Source organism: Parasteatoda tepidariorum, chromosome X2, assembly GCF_043381705.1.
Source record: "Parasteatoda tepidariorum isolate YZ-2023 chromosome X2, CAS_Ptep_4.0, whole genome shotgun sequence".
NCBI lineage: Eukaryota > Metazoa > Arthropoda > Arachnida > Araneae > Theridiidae > Parasteatoda > Parasteatoda tepidariorum.
The window spans coordinates 59260641-59278193 of NC_092215.1; the positions used below are offsets into that span (position 1 = coordinate 59260641).

A 17553-nucleotide genomic window follows, 5' to 3' on the forward strand; every position below is an offset into this window, starting at 1 on the left:
ATGAAACAAAATATTAACATAATTTTAAGAGAAAAACAAGAGTTAGCACTTTAAAAGAAAACGACATTAATAATTTAGCTCAGGAACTGTTAAGAAAAAAAAATCACAAAAGAGTAGTCTAAGTTTACAAAGCACTAAAACAAAATACCTGCAAAAGACTAAGACATCATTCATTTCTTCCTCAAAGGATTTCTTCAAATAGGCAGTGGAGGTCCAATCAGATTATTAAGTTACATTCATTTCCTCCACATGAACTAACACCATACAAGCCCAATTCAAGATAAGAAATGGGTGCATAAAACAACCCCTGACCTAAAGAGGCCCCTTCAACTTTCTTTTTTTAAATAGAATAACCCACAGATGAGAGATTTGTAGAAGAGAGAGAAAGAAAGATTTTGACAGACTATTGCAATTTCAATACCTTCCTCCCTTCCTCAATGACTTTAATGAAATTGATAAATACCCTTTAAATGGAAAAGCAGAAATGATTCATTCCATTCCTGCTATTATATGGTTGCCTGTCCTGTGCCACCATGGAAATGACAAAAAAGGAGTTGCTCCAAGGAGCTCCCTACAGCCTAATAGGTAGAAGAAACTTAGTCATTATTTGAAACTACTGTTTAACAACTTCAAGAGGTAGGAAATGAGGGAGAGCACTATTTGTAAGGCCCCTGACTTGTTATTGAGCTGGATCAAGGACAAGTGAATTTCAAACTAATCTTGATTAGCTAAGGAGGAAGGAAATAAAATAAATCAGTAAAAATCCAGAAGATTGTCTTCTGATGCAAAAAAAAAAAAAAGTTATTATAGGAAAAAAATACAGGCTAATTTTGAAAAATATGTGATGCTTTTTTAGCTTTTCATAAAAATATAGGACTTCAACCCTAGAACCTCACAAAACAAATCAACTGTTTCTGAGGAAATCATTAAAGGAGTCTTCATCATTGACTTTCAACCTCTCCCCAACATAGGACGATGATAAAAGAGGTGGTTTATTTTGTTAAAAGAAATGAAGTAAGAGCTTTTGAAGATGGGGGAAAAAAATAAGAAGTTTTAAAGACCTTTTGTATTTTTTGCCCAAATTTAGAAGGATTGTACAAACCCTGGTAAAAATCAACTAAAAATTCTAGTATTTTAATATCACAGAGCTACCTTAAATGCTACTATCTACGCATGAAATTTTAGTTAGATTTTATTTCGGCATCAAGTCAGGTGATTTCAAACTCCTATAGGAAAATCCTATTTGAGATCCATTTTTCTCATGATTTGAAATTTAGACTGTTTCAGATTTCTCAGTTGCTGTAATTGTTTGGAACATTAAAACTACAATCAGGGAGATGAATGAATCCTCCAGAAGTGGTTGCCCAGTTTCATACTAAAGACACAAATTAAAAAATGAATCATGCCATGAGTCAGAACATGAAGTTTCTAACAACCTAATGTTGAGTTTTATTAAACTGTGCCTCAAAAAATATTTCAATACTGATTAGAATTGAGAAAATGTCTCAACACTAATTGGATGGTCAAATAAATGCTTTTGGTGAACAAACATAGAGTTATCTTTTTGAAAGATAATGCACATTCTAATTGCAAGAGCAACAGTCGTTGATATCAGCTACGAAAAATCCACTCTTTGGGTTCATTGGTATATGCTTTAATCACTATAGAAAAAATGTAGATCTCAATCCAGAATGAGTAAAAAAAATTTTTATAGTTACAGCCAAACACTCCTTCTACAGTGAACCAGAGAGTATTAAATGTGGTCAGATGTGAGCATTCCATAAAATTAAGAAGCTATGCAACCATGAAAATTTGCCATTTGAGTGCAGTTCTGCCTTCAATTGTAAATTCATCCATAAATTTTTATGTCATGTCACAGAGAGTTGCAGGATGTAAGAGCTGCCCTCTTTGAAGAATGAAATACCTGTTTTCATATTGGCTACGCTTACCAGTATGGAAGGGTGTAGCAAAAGGATAATGTTCTTTATGACTTCTGAGTGGTATTAAACTGCATAAGTGGCTTACATATTGGCCACTACACGATCAGAATTTTAAGACGTCTTTGCCATAGTTTTCATCATTTCCCTGAACCTTTCGATCTGAAATAATTTCTTTATCAAAACAGAAAAATGCCAAAATATTCTTAATAGAGGTTAAATTAAAATAGAATTTTAATACTATAATAAATAATTTTTCAGACTTGAATTTAAAAATATTTGTAGGATACAAGACAGTTTTTGAATCCATTGTTATTACAGTATAGTGAAAAGGTGTTGGGAAGGCTGTACTAATATTGACTATATTCAATAACAAAATTTCAGTTAAAGTACTTAGGAAATTGTTATGAAGAAATGACTTTATTATATATAATAGCTGAAAAAATAAATGTAGATATTCCATAAATTTAATCCTTATTCAGTTTTCACTGTTAACTTTTATCTTATACTAGTGATCCTTAAAAATATTTTACGGTTTATACAAATATATTTTTAAATGCTTATTGGAGAAGCATTTTTCGAAATGTTAAGTTGATTCTGGCATTAAGGGCTTTTTTTCGAACAGGAAGACAGTGATACCAATGTCTATTTGTTGGCCATTCCATTAAAAGAAGACTGCCATGTTCTAGAAGCAGTTTTAAAGAATCATCCTGTTTTCCTCTTGAATCTTTATGTTTGAAAATAAAGTCTCGATTTTGACCAAAAGATAATGATGCAATTGGGGCATCTGGAACAAGTTCTTTTTCATCATCACGATGGTCCCCCATATGATCTTCTCCATTTTTATATCTAAAAAAAAAATTTAAAAAAAAAAAAACATTTAATATGACCCATTAACCAAAGCACCTTACAAAATGCCTGGTATTTTGCAAATATAGTCAGATTTTTTTTTTCAAAAGTTATTTAGTGTATTTTATTTTCTTATTTTTAAAGCTTTTTTAAAAAAAAAATTATACTAAATAATAGATATTACTAGGGGTGAGGGGGGCTGGAGTCAGGACTCATATTAAAAAAATAAAAGAATTTATTTTCCTTTTTTAGGTTTGCCAAGTCTATGTAAAATTCAGATTTGGAAAATAAAATAAAAAAAACAGACACACGCACACACACACACTAAATTTTAACAAAATTTATATTTTGTAAAAAATTTAAGATATATTTAACACTAAAAAACAACATCATTATAAAATTAGTATATATATTTGGTTCATTTTAAAGCTTATGGATTTAAAACATAAAATTAAAAAACTAATGGAAATAATTGTTTCTAAAAGTGATAATTCAGATTTTAACTTTAATAAGTTAAATAAACAGTTTGAAAACTACCTATTTATGAGTACAAAATTAAATTCAACTCCAGTTATGTTTGAAACACAGTTCTTTAATTCAGCTACTATTGGACTTTTATTCCACGGCACAGCAGGAATCCGATTTCCGGAAAAAGAGTAGGATAATCCATCCTCTCCATATGAAACCTACACAAATTTAATGCATTCAATTATTATGAGCATGTTTAAGCCTAAACCACATTGCACAGTAAATTAAAAACCTAATAACTATACCTGTCCGTATTTTCATAGATCTTTATATTCCATTGAAAATTAATAATTATAAGCTCTATGATCACCTTGCATTTTAAATACTAAAGAAAATAATTCAGATACTGAATTGGAAAACATTTATCATTCAATAACGTTTCTGAATATATTTGTGTTACATGATTAAACATGCTTCATGAGATGGAAGGAAAAAAAAACCAGGCTCGAGATAAGTTAGCCAACTTTTTAAGGTTCTTTTAAAAAAATTTATTAATATAAAAAAGATTCCAACAGATCATTTTGAATGAAAATAATCTTGACTGATACTAATTGAACTAAAATCAAGCATCAAATAACATATCTCAGAGTTTGTGCCAAATTTTTTGGGGAAAAAAATCATGGACTTCTATGTTTTTATATATATTTCCTTTTCTCTGCTTTTTTCTTTTTTAGGTATTTTATTTAAATTTTATAAATTGATAAAATTTCTTAATTTATCCATTTTATGCTCACCAAGATCACTCATTTACACATACAGACTTGCCAACATTGTAATCTGCTTGACCTTACATTTCTAAAGTAAGCTTTGACACTCAACAAAGTGTTATAAAAGTAAATAATTGATAATGCTTTTACACAAAATCATCACATCATCATCAGACAAAAAAACTCACTTTCTCTGAATACACATACCTTATTTTCCCTGATGGATTCGAATTTCTGACACTCAAAATATAGCTGGTAGCTGCAATCTGGGAAATATGACTTCAATAGTTTGGTCAGAAGAGTGGTCCAAAGTTTGGACCCCTTAATGTTAATTTTACTTTTTGCATATTTTACCATATCTCCAGAATTCCAGAATATTTATTACAGTGTAACGTCCCATATCCGGACGTCCCTTTTCCGGAAGGGTCGATTTCCCAGACACTTTTTAACAATCAAAATAAACAAACATTTCTTCATCTTCCCCTCTCCTTTTAAAAAAAAAAAAAAAAACGAAGTCTTTTGACAGGTTTTTCCCCTTCTCAGCTTCTAGAGATCTATGCATTGAACCCATAAATCAACAGAAAAGAGAACAGAAGATCTACTAAGACCATGACGCTCCTCCTCTGGAATGCAGGAAAGGGGGGGGGGTTGTTTTCAAAAGAGCACAACTGAGTCCCCTCCCTCCCCCTTCTTTCTATGCAGCTGGCTAGTAAAAGAGGCATTTCCTGGAACCTTTTTGAATGTTAAAGTGGAGGGGGAATCCCCTTTAGTCACACAAGAAAAAATAAAGAGAACCCAATTAGCATGCCACGCCTTTATGCTTGATTGATAGCCAATGATGGGAGAGAAAATAAGAATTTGTCACTACCCCGCCCTCAACTTGAATGACAAGTAAGGAGGAAATGAATTTTTCTTCTCCACCTACCCACCTTATTGAATGACGGGAATTTCCCCTTCTTGCTTGAATCGTTCTAGTTCAAAATGGTGGAGAGAGCAATTAATATTTTCATAACTGGGAATTTTTTTCGTTTTCTATATTTATTTTTAGAATAGCAATAATTATTTTTTTTCTAATATTTTGTTTATGATTGATTAGATATCATTCTAATACTAAAACATTATTGCCCGAAAAATAATGTTCATTTATTTTCTGCTTCTTAGATTCAGATCATTTTAAGCTTTGTTTACCTTGGAGGTCAATTATACAGAAAAATCAAATATACGGACTTCAGAAAGTCCCGCCGATTCCGGATACGCGACTTTCCACTGTATTTTGTTTATTAATAGTCAAAAAAAAATTTGAATTGTAGGGTATACAATTTCTTTACATCATTTTAAAGAATGCAATTTTAGATGACAAAATACAAGATTTGAGCAAATCGGTCAAACAGTTCTCAAGCAACCAAATATTAAATATATATATACATTCAAAAGCTAAATGAAATCAAGCATGTTAAAAAATTATAATTCAAATTTTAAATTCACCTGATGTAACATCGCTTTAGAAAAATAAAAAACCTGAATTTTTACTTTCAAAAAAATAAAATATGAAAGTAAAATTCCTTTCACACTTTCTCCTTTAAAAAAAAAAAAGTATGAACTTTTAGACAGCTTAAACCTAGGGACTTTTAAGATTGCTGAATTTTTGCACGGTAAAATAAAATGATATTAAGCACCTTTAAAGTGTGTACAAACACTAATAATGAACTTCTAAATGGAGTTTGTTTTTTTTTACTACGCTAAAGACCCTCTCACATTCAGCATTGTTGTTTGCTTAAAATACCAAACATGCTCTTTGCTATTTAACTATATTTCTTACAGCATCCATCCTGGGATGTTATTTTCGAAATCTTATTTCATATAAATTCATTCTTCATTTTGAACCTTAACAGGTAAATCGGTTATTTGTAATTCTTTAAATTCCTTCACGTTTACCATTTCCTCTGTTTCTTTGTCACTACTACATAGAGGAAAATCTTTTTAGAAAAAATCTACATCTTTGAAAGGTTTTGCATGCAGTAGACCAACGTTTGCAATTTCAGCACACAATAAAAGTTCACTGTTTATTGCGTGAACACGAATCGTATGATTCTTAAATCTTGATTCTTGAATTGAAAAAAAAATCACAACATATGATTTTTAAAACATGTGGATATGAATCGAGTTTTTTGACTTTTAAATCATATGAATCACAATCGTGAAGCATGATTTTTGAATTGTGAGAAGAATCACAACATATAATTTTTAAAACAGGCGAGTATGAATCGCGATTTGCGATTTTTAAATCTTGCAAATACAAATAAGGACGCCCAGTGGCTGAGCGGTAGCGCTGTCGTGCCACAGGTCCCTGGTTCAATCCTCGGGCCGGGCAAGGTCGACTCAGCCTTTCATCCCTTCAGTGGGTCGATAAATGAGTACCAAGCATGCTTGGGAACTAAACACTGGGGGTTCCGCCTTCGGCTGACCACCTGACCGGAACATCTGCTCCTGCACCCCAGAGCCCAAGGTCAAGAAAACTGAGATGGGCACAGTAGGCCTTGGCCCTCTATGAGCTGTCGCACCACTGAGTTTAGTTTAAATACAAATAAGAATAGGTTAGGATGTGTGCAAGGCCGAATTTACGTATAAGCTAAATAAGCTGTAGCTTGGGGCCCCGAGATGGCAAAGGCCCCCAGATCCCACTTTTTTTCTTCTTTTTTTAAAGTTTTATTCGGAGCTGCGGCCCTATGAAGCCCAATATATATTTTTTTCTCTTTTTTACATCTCATAACATTTTTTTCTCTTATCGGATGTTTTTTAAAATCTAATCGAAGTGTTTAAAAATATAAAATAATTGTTGGCTATACACACTTTTTATGTAAATAAAAAGTAAGGTATTAATTTCTTATTCCTTATACTATTTCTAAATTCATAGCATCAAAATATTTATTTAGATATACAGAAGAAAATTAAATGAATTTGGTATACTTAGTTTAATTGCATTGTTTTATAAAAATAATTTATCTGTAATATTAATATTTAAAATAAGTGTAGAAGTCAAAGTGTGAAAAAATAACCTTATTTCCATGATTGGATTTGACATTCAAAGCTAAGGTCCATTTTTAGTATTTATGTCTAAATAAATAGTGCGGAAGTATTAGAACTCAAAATAACGCACTGAGTAAAATTTACGACACTTCTCGCAAAAAAAGAAGAAGAGGAAAAAAACAATTTCGGTAATAAAACCAAAATATTTGGCATTTAAATCATTCATTTGGTAATTTTTCTGTTCACAATGCAACAGTTTATCGAAAAATCTGGTTTTTAAAATTATAGCTCTTATTACCACACATTTAATAAAAATGCAAAAGTCAAAAATAAAGTTAACCGAATTAGTGATTATTATGCCATGCTCTAAGGCAGCGATTCCCAATTATTATTTATGCTTCCCTCTACGGAACCCTAAATAATGGCGGAACCCCGACATTACGATTAAAGTTTATTAAGGTAATTGTGAACGTTATAACCTAAAAAAAAAACTTTTTTTTAAATATTTAATTAGAGGAATGAAGGTTTTTCATTGTTTTATCATTAACAATCTTAAATAAGGTTTAATATCGGACAGTTAAATTTGCAGTCGTTGTACTATATCTAGTTCATTTTTGAATTTATTTTTGGTGTATATACAAAAGCTGAAAATGAATAAGATAAGCCGAATTATAGTTTATTTCTAAATGAACTGAAGAGACGAGTTATAAACGCTAAAAGTAATAATTTGGAAAGCATTTTTCTCAATAAAAGAATTTAGTTATTTTATATTGATTTGAAAAGTGCGGTATGAAATATTAATGTAATATTTTATAAATGCTTATTCTTTTCCTAATTTGTTCAACATTCAACATATTGTTTTTAGAAATATATTTTCATTTAAAAAAATGCCATTTCTATTTAATTGATATTTTACTTCAAATAATTTAATAAAGAAGACAGAAAGATTATATACGATATGATTTATAAGTTGGATCTAAATATAATCAGAGATCATAAAAGAACTAACTAGAAGTTATAAAAGTATTCATCCCCGGTTACAAAAAGTACTAATTCGCTCTAAAACCATAAAGTTCCATAGAACACAGTTTGGAACTACTTTCCTAAGGTATCATTATAAAATTAAAAAATTTAACACATTTACTACCGAACAGCAGGGCAAAAAACTATATTTTTATTATGTTACTTTCATGAGAAGTCATAACCTGATCACTATTGAAAAAAATTATCCTGTATTTTGGTGTTCCCATAAATACCGTAAATTTTACTATATTCTATAGTTTTGACCACACTTTCTTTTCTCAGTGTGGTCAGTACCATGATTCACATTGCATAAAAGATACTGTATTGTCGCATGAAAACAGATATTTTTTCTCAAAATTTCGGAGAGCCTTCTATTTTGACACCTCAAATTTTTTTTAAAAAATCATTTTTTCGCAAAATTGAAGGGAAAAAAAAGCACGTGTCTAAAACTTTTACATAAAGAACATATCCGAAAATTTTCAACAAAATCAAGAATGTCAAGTATCCAAATGACTTAATTTATTAAATTTTAAAAAAAATAATAATAAAAATTTACATGGCAGGTTTGTATATTTGGAGCAGAAGATTATGAAATCTAACACGAAACTGTGAGATCGTGGGTTCTATTCCAGCTGATGACAGTTTTTTATTTTTATTTCATTACACTGAAAAATGTTTTTCTTATTTTTTAAAGTATGCATGTTAAAAACTAATAATTTAACAATTATTTAAAAAACAAGAAGGCTCCGCTCCCTGTTCATTTTGCTCGCTAACCCTCGTGGTTGCTTCTCATTAATCAGTGCACAAATAAAAGGAAAAACGGTTTATTTCCCTTTTTCTACACAAGAATTACGATTGCCATTTACATTTTGAAGATGACTAAATTTAAGCAAATCAATAAAATTGGAAAATTGTTACCTCCCGCAGACTTATTTCTCAGTGAAGATAGACTCAAGGGATACAGCATTCGCCTCCGGATGATGTGAACCGAGTTCGCTGGTCGATGATGGTGATGGCTGCTGGTTGATATGAATTCTACACCCGGCTTGCACTGACCACAGTGCTGACCTAAAATACCCTCAGTGGTAGACGGATCATGGATTAGAGACCCCTTGCTGTCAGACTAACAGTGGGAGGCTTTTGTGGTTTTCCTCTCCATGTAACTCAAATGCTGACTGGTTCCATCCAAACGTCCTCCACGAAGACAAAAATTTCATCAAATATTTGATCCTGGAGTTCTCTTGTTTGCTGGATTGGGTTCAAAATTATAAGGCTACGGAGTTGAGCATTAGTAGTCGAAACTCGAAATTGGGTGGGCTGTTCAATGACTGTTATGAAATAAACTAATAATTTGGCCGCAATAGCTTGGTTAGTAGGGTATGTACTCGTGTTCGTGAGAATGGGAGTTCGAATCCAGCCGGCTGAAAAATACCCATGTGTAAAATGGTGACTGGTGCATGTTAAATCTGTCTGGGTCACAAAGTCCAGTAAGTTCTTCACAAATCAATACCTTTGGGTACTGATCCAGGAATTCCCTTGTATTCTGCATTGAGTTCAAAATTACAAGGCTACGTAGTTAAACATGAGTAGTTGTAAACTCAAAATTGAGTCAGTTTTTCAACAGCGGTCATAAAAAGAATAAAACTAATAATCAAATTGTATTTCTTTTTAACTCCTTGCATATTTTCTACACACCTTCATAATTTCATGTTTCTAAGTCTATAGATTCTGAACAACAAAGCAAAATGTAACGTAAAGGAATTTGTTTGTTAATTTAATGTTAATACTTAACAATAAAAAATAATGACAGTTTTCCTCATGTGTATATAAATAGAATTGAACTTATAAGGGCCCCATCATTTTCAGTAGCTTGGGCCCCGCCAAGCTTAAATCTGGTCTTGGATGTGTGTCATCAAGCTTGAATCTGTTCGCAATTCTTATGAAATATGTGCAAATATTAAATTATTTTTCTACCAAAAGACCATGCGTTCCATAAAAATTTACAGATCCCATTTTTTTATTCTTTCCAGGAAAGTGTCGATTTGAAGACTAAGATAACTCGGATTTCAGAAAAAGTACAGATTTTTGAGATAGTGCTGATTTTACTCTGATGATTTTTGTGAAGGCAAACGGTAGTAAAATCCATCTGTATTAGATCCTGAATATTTTTTTTCAAATCAAGGTCAATGTTGGACAGAATAAAATGCAGCCAAAAAATAAAAAATGGTTCATTAGTATAAAGAAAGCATTTCTTTCAATTAGAATAAAAAGTTTTATATACACATATTTATGTAAATTTGTAATGTAATTAACAAACCTCTGAAAATTTTGAAATACTGAAATACATTGAAATCAAAACTTCAGATCCTTTTACTTTTCAACTTCCGCTTTAAAAGAAATACCTTCATAATCAATACTATATAACCCAGAAACAGTAATTAAAAAAATGCACAGGAAAAATGCAACTACAATGTTACTCAAAATTATTTGAGATAGGTTCAACAAAGTAATCTTTCAAATTTCCATATTTTAAAAATAATTTTCGTATTTGCTAAAAATTAAGCAACAAAACAAACCGACAGGGAAATAAAACAATAAATAAATGTTCATAAATTAAATATTTATTTCAGAACAGGAATGCATACTATAATTAAGTTTATAAGGTTACTGCATTATATTATATTTCTAAGATAAACATGATACAAAGTTGTAGAAGAAAAATGTTATTTGAAAATTTGCTATTAACAAAACGAATTCTAAATCATCACTATTTTTAAAAAAAATTATCTTAAAATAAAACGAGTACAAATCAAAACAAACTGAGTTTTAGAAAATTTAATCCATTTCGATTCAAAATAGTTTAGTAACAAATCGTTAATAATAGAATTTAAAATAAACAGCATAATTTGAATCTTGACCAAAGAATAATAATATTTGTATGCCAAGTACCTGTTTACGGGGAATATCATGCCACTTCCCGAAAACTTTTACTCTCGATAAGTCACCACTGAAATATTCGATTTCAGTTTCAAGTCTATAAAATATGTAATCTGCCATAGATTTAGAGAACATTCTGGCATATCTTAAATTTAAATTCTCTTTTGTAATAACTTTCCATGTTAAAGATGTTTCATGTTGAATCCTGCATATATCTTTCTCTCGTGATGAATAAAAATCAATACTATCTCGAGAAAATTCCTGAGAATTCATGATCACAGTATAAAATTAAAAAGATATATTAACATTTCAAATTCGGAAAATAATAACGGGATTANTTGGTCACACAATCAATATAGGGTTATAAGAAGATTGATGGATAAAAGCTAGCGTCAAGCTCACTCCGCCCAGTTACCAATTCCTAAATTGACCAAATATCTTATAAACCGAAGTATTCAGAAATTTTAGAAGAATGGGGTAAATTAACATGACGTCAGTCAATTCAGGAATTGGTAACAGGGCGGAGTGAGCTTGGCGCTAGACAATTGCTACAATCAATTGCGGGTGCCTGGGTGGCGAGGTTGTCTTAAGGTGGGTTGACACGATCAAAGTACTTTGATCAAAGTAAGCGCGCGCATTCACCAGTAGGGAAATATTTTTAGGGAAATGTGACGATTTAGAAGAAGTTGTTTTTGTTTACAGGGAATATGTTTATTTTGAACCTTTCTTTCAAGAAATCTAGACGTACTAATAGGATTTGAAAACTTATCTATATTATCGGGTAAGTGAGAATTTCTTCGTTTATAATCAACTATATGTGCTTTTAAAATGAATATTACGTTTTCTATATTAAATACTACTAATTATATCACATACTAATATACGTTATACTAATGTATATATGATATCGTTGTGTAGTTAATAGATTATTCGAAGTATTTCTGAACTGAATAATCTGAAATTAACACAAAATATGTATTCCATTCCTAATAGTTCATTTATTCCCGATCTGTTTGTGTATTAATAATTTTTATTAAAGTTTATAAAATATTTAGTTGAACTTTTTTTCAGCTCTATCATTTTATAGTACCTATAATTTATTGCTTAACTTTTATTACTGTGTAGATATTAATACAGATTATTTTCTGTCAAAATTTTATATAAGTAATTGTTGTTTTTGGTTACTTTCTGTCTATATTTAATTAAAGAAGAATTGCTTATAGATAAAATTTTGTGTCATGATAAGTGTGGAATTTTAAAAACATGGAGATCCATATGTCTCATTTAGGAATTAGATTAGTTGTCAATTATATATTACAATTCAGCCATTTTAAATTTTTATGTGTTTCTAGCTTAATATTAAGATCTTTTTATATTGGTTTGATCTTTATACAAATTTGCTTCAGAATTTTAAAATGTCTATTTGTTTGACTTTATCTTTTTTGCCAAATGTCTTATGTTTTATTTAACCAGATTCACACTAGCTTACTTGACACTAAAATTGTTTCATACAAAGAATATCTTATTTCCATGTATAATAATTTAAAATTATTTTCATGAGTTATCTTGATGAACTTTAGAAAGTTTTGTTGTTGAATAAAAATGTTTAATATTTCTTTAGTCAAATTCATTTTGGACTGTTTGTGATGCTTTATGCTATGCTACAGTTATTAAATTGAAATCCTATGGACTTGCTTTTATTTCTATTTACTTATGTAATAGAATAGTAAATTTTTTTTTTGTTCAAAGTTACATTATTTTCTCTAAGAAAGAGCAAAAAAAAATTTCTTTTTCTCTTTCTGGAAACATATGATATGCAAAATCTTAAATAATTTGATTAAAATGTGCTAGTTTTACGAACATAGATACAATACTTAATATATAATATACAGTGTGTTCTCTAAACACCGCTTTTGATATGTATTTTTATAATCCTTATCAAAAAGGAAAACAAAAAGTGTGTATGTTACAATTAGTATAAAAGTATGGGGAAAACATATGCACTATTGAAATCTGACTATTTACAGTTAAAAAATGTAAATGTAATTAACATCAAAACAGGTTTAATTGGGTGTTGAAACTTGAAGATGTGTTTTTTATACAGTCAAATGTGTCTTGTTGTATATTTCTTTTTTCTTCCAGAAAAGTGATTTGTCATTTTTCTGTGTTTATTTTTTCCTTCCTTAAATACTAATTCGCTAATACTAATTTTTTGATAAGGTATTTGAAAAGACATATTAAGAGCAATCCTCATGAAATACCACATATATAGCCTATGTCTCATTGTGCTCATCAAATTCAAGTTTTGTCAAAGTAAATTTAAACTTTTAATCGATGCATTTTATAAATATTGTTTTAATATTAATGAAGAGTTGATACTAATTTTGTTACTTGATTGCTAACTTCATTCTCCTCAAAAATATACAAATTGGAAGTTACAGTCAGCACAATTCAAGTGCTCAATTATAGGCAATTTATTTTTGAGTAGTAGGAAGTTATTTCTTTTCAAATTTAGTAAAGTAGAAACTTTGTGTATTTTGAGCATAGTTTAAATTTATTTATTATTTTTTCTAAATGAATATTCAATAAAGACAGTTTAATTTTATGTGGTGTAAACCATTCTGAAACACTACTATTTCTTTTAAACAATTTTACTGAAATATATTAAAAAATTCAGAATTTTTATCTAAATTTTTATCTAATCAGAATTTTTATCTAAACTCATTATTATCACGCCGGCCACCTGGCCGGCGTGATAATAATGTAATGTAACAGTATAAAAAAATTAAATCAATTGTAAAGAAAAGATTTATTAACCTTTTATTTATTTATTTTTTTCAAATAATGTATTTTTTATCTCTTACAGGTTGACAGAATTTGTTCTTTGTCTCCTCTTCTGCATTTAATATAACCTGTATTATATCACAGCCAGAAATAATTACAAGCTTTCATTTTCTAAAACCCATAAACAGAATTAGAAAGAGCAGTAGTGAAAGTGTTCAGAGAAAAATGTTTTGACCTTAGGGAGCTTTCATAATCATTTATAACTTTTTATCTTAATTTACTTAATTACCTTAATTAATCTTAATCTTATCAGGACTTTTATAATCTTAATTATGTATTAGTTATTTTTGTTCTAAACATTTTTGGGGGTTATTGTGGTAGCAATTTTTTAAAAAAAAAATTCTTGTACTGGATCTTTCATTGGGTTAATAACATTTTACTATGGCCTATTCAAAATTGTTATACAAAAGTTTTTAAATATACTTTCTAAACATGAAATTTGCTATTATATATTCTTTGTAAATTAAAATTCAAATTATATTTTTATTATTAAACAGTTCAAGATTCTTTCTTTAAATGTAAACTTCTTCTAATTGTTTTATATTGTAAAATTTTAATGTTGATACTGCATAATGTATATGCATGTTACAGAAAATATTTATAAATCTTTGTGACAGTTTTCTTCAATCTTTTTGTTCTTATTCTCTTCTTTTTAAGTACTAGAAATTAATCAAAATAGTTTATAGGTGAGAGCTTATAAATTTCTTCATTCATAGTTTCAGTGTATTCCAGTAAAATTATTTCCTTAAACTAAGATGCTTAATTTACTATAAAAATTATTTCATTCAATTTAATATCTTGTTCTTTCCCGTTTCAAATGATTTGTAATCCAATGATGTTTTTACCAATAAAATTTTTTAAACTAAGAACTATTGTTGTGTGTTGCAAAAAAATAAAATTGGATTTCAGTGGAATTGTATAGTAAATTTTATAAATAGTATATTTTTCTGTATTAGATGTAAAAGGCTTCAGCATGCAAAATTTATAGAAATCAATACTTTTCTTGAAGTAAAAGATACTATATAAATATTAATAATAAACGATGTAGGAATCAAATAGCAAATGCCTAAAGTTATTGAGTATCAAAGAATGTTTCTAGATCTTTCTGGAAGCTTTTTCTCAAGTTGCTAAAGTTTCTCAGCAAATATCACTGAAATCCAAATTTATTTACATTTATTGAAACAGTCTTTTTGTTTTAACTATTTCAATTCATAATTTAAAATCAACAAGTTCAATGGATTACCAGTAGGACCAGGTTTTACTTTTGATATATGGCGAGGGATGTTAGAGAAGAATGATGAAAAATTAAAGTTTATTTATGTATAATTTATTTTTAGAAAAAGAGAAAATTTTTAAACCCTATATCTATTTACAATATCAGTTGTTGAAAAATTTGACTTTAAAAGAGCATGATATAGCATAAGCTTTTTTGTAATGAGTTTGATAATAATTATTACAAAATAATAGCTTGCATGAGGAATATAAATCGAAAAACTTGTTTGAGTAAATTAACATTCTTTAATGATGATGGTAACAAGTGGTGTATATATAACACAATAAAAACAAAAAAGATTACGAGAATAACAAAGAAAATAAGAAAAAATAATAGCTTTATTTGTTACACAAAAGTTGCAAGTACATAAAATTACTAAAATGCGTCAAAAATACAAAGAGAAAAATATAATAAAAATTCATGAATAAAGAAACTATTAAATGAGAAAAAAAATTTAATACGTAAAAAAAACACATTTTTATTAAAAAGAATAAATTAAAAAGCCGGAAAACAAAAACAATGAAAAAATATAATATATATTTTTGTTTTCCGACTTTTCAAATTTTTTTTAAATATTTAAAACTATTTTAACCCAATTAATTTGAATAATTAAACCAGTAAACGTATAAAAAGATTAATGGAAACTCCTTTAGTGCTTCAAAAGCAATCAAACTGGTTTTGATATTCTAATTTTTGCATACATAGTGATTTAAAAATGTGTATTTGTCATTTTATTTAAGACATATTTCAAAGTAAAGCGAAAAAACTATAATAGCCACCAAGGTGGACCATTTATTGGAGAAAGAAAGGACATACAGATGGAAAAATACACATGCTAATACGTGCCCTTTGCATTCAAAGTGTGAAACCCGCATCAGAAACTAAATAAGAAAGAAATGTGTAAAGCTACCATCACTTAGGTGCCAACAGCTGCACAATGGGCTACTGGCGCGGTATGGGAAACATTCCTGAGAATGATCCGTAGTCATACCATTGAAATTTTGATCCTCCGCAGAGGGGATGGCTCCCCTGCTTTAGCAGCCCGACAATCTGCTCGAGAAGTCGAGCACTTTACAGTTGACCCTTATCATTTTTAGAATCCTCTTAGGGAAATACGTCATAGATAACAATCAATTACTGATACTCACAATTGGCACAATTATCGCTGTTTGAATCAAAGTAGAAATTAAAGTTGAACACCCATCAAAGTAAATTACGTCGCATCAAAGTGAGAGACAATTACAAATACAGGGAACTTTTTATATATTGATTTAATTTCAAAAACAATAATTTTCCTCTTTTCATTAATATAATCACAGGGTTGGTTAAACTACTTATATCAATGTCTAATAAAATATGATTTTATTTTTTAAATCTCATTAAATAATTTTAAAATTCGAATGAATTTTAAAAACAGAGAGGCCGAGATTATTCATTTGATATATCATACTCTCAATAACAGTGCGTTACTTTTTCCCCCCTTCGCATTTTCCCTTTTCCCTAAAATTTCGCGGTTCCCATTTTTGTTTTATTTACTTTTATGACTTACTTTGATTGCGCGCGCTTACTTTGATCAAAGTACTTTGATCGTGTCAACCCGCCTTTAGACTTAACATCGCGAAGTTTAAAAATAAAGTGTTTTTAACTTATATTCTGAATTTATTTAGAATATTACATATATTTTTCAAAGGATAGTGTACTAAACTTTAAATTGTAATGCCGTTTTAATTGAAAATTTCCTTTTAAGTGCTGCAATTTGAGGATTTATATTTGATAACTCTGTTTACATATTTCGTGTGATTTGTAATGTTATGGCACAACTTGATTAGAAATAAATATATAAAATATCTGCATTAAAATGAATAATATTATTTAATATTTAGTGTTTTATTTATGTGTGTATGGTATTATTTATTTTAAAGCTGATATATATTAAACACAGTTTTGAGTACATCATAGTCAATCAATCTTATTAATTCATGTTACTTTTCTTAATAGTATTTTTATTCTGAAGGGAACTTCTGACTTTTTAGAAAACTTGTCTTCTGAACTTTGAATTGGGATAGATTTATGATTCATTTATTCCATTTTTATTTAGTAAATTGTAGGTTCCAGTAGAATCACCATATTTTTAATGTTGCTGCATGTTTACTTCTTACATGTTATTTATATTGTTGTTGCTACTCTAACATACTTACTATGCATACATCAAAAGGATGTACATATATTAAAATTAATATCATTACTAAAGATCTTGTATTTTGCTTATGTTTTTTAAGTCATTAAAGCAGAGTTAATACAAAAATATTTTTTCTCACAAAAGAAAATTTTAAATTAAAAAAAATCTTGTTCTGATCCTATTTAAGAGTATTTACATTAGTGTTTAAAGCTTTTCTTATTTAAATAATGGCTAATTGTATGAGAATAA

General features: G+C 29.0%; 1 protein-coding gene and 1 long non-coding RNA gene across 2 annotated transcripts; one reads left to right on the forward strand and one right to left on the reverse strand.

The window, feature by feature from the left end:
- Positions 1-1692: 1692 nt before the first annotated feature.
- On the reverse strand, positions 1693-11348 carry LOC107449519 (DNA oxidative demethylase ALKBH2). The gene is made up of 3 exons (XM_016065070.3): positions 11021-11348; positions 3324-3472; positions 1693-2786 (listed from the first exon to the last, which is right to left on the reverse strand). Exons 1-3 carry the CDS (start codon positions 11279-11281, stop codon positions 2498-2500), a joined length of 699 nt encoding a protein of 232 aa, XP_015920556.1. The 5' UTR covers positions 11282-11348; the 3' UTR covers positions 1693-2497.
- A 143-nt stretch (positions 11349-11491) lies between these two features.
- On the forward strand, positions 11492-14721 carry LOC122271414 (uncharacterized). Its single transcript, XR_006226358.2, has 2 exons — positions 11492-11789; positions 13875-14721. It is a non-coding gene; the product is annotated as an uncharacterized lncRNA (long non-coding RNA).
- The last annotated feature ends 2832 nt before the right edge of the window (positions 14722-17553 follow it).

What these genes read in the sequence shown, in the direction of transcription:
- LOC107449519 (XM_016065070.3), bottom strand. Translation starts at nt 11,281, where the DNA reads ATGAATTCTCAGGAATTTTCTCGAGATAGTATTGATTTTTATTCATCA. An exon ending in ATGATATTCCCCGTAAACAG is followed by an intron (nt 3,473 to 11,020) that starts GTACTTGGCATA and finishes AAATTTGTGTAG; the next exon opens with GTTTCATATGGAGAGGATGG. An exon ending in AATTTTGTACTCATAAATAG is followed by an intron (nt 2,787 to 3,323) that starts GTAGTTTTCAAA and finishes TTTTTTTTTTAG; the next exon opens with ATATAAAAATGGAGAAGATC.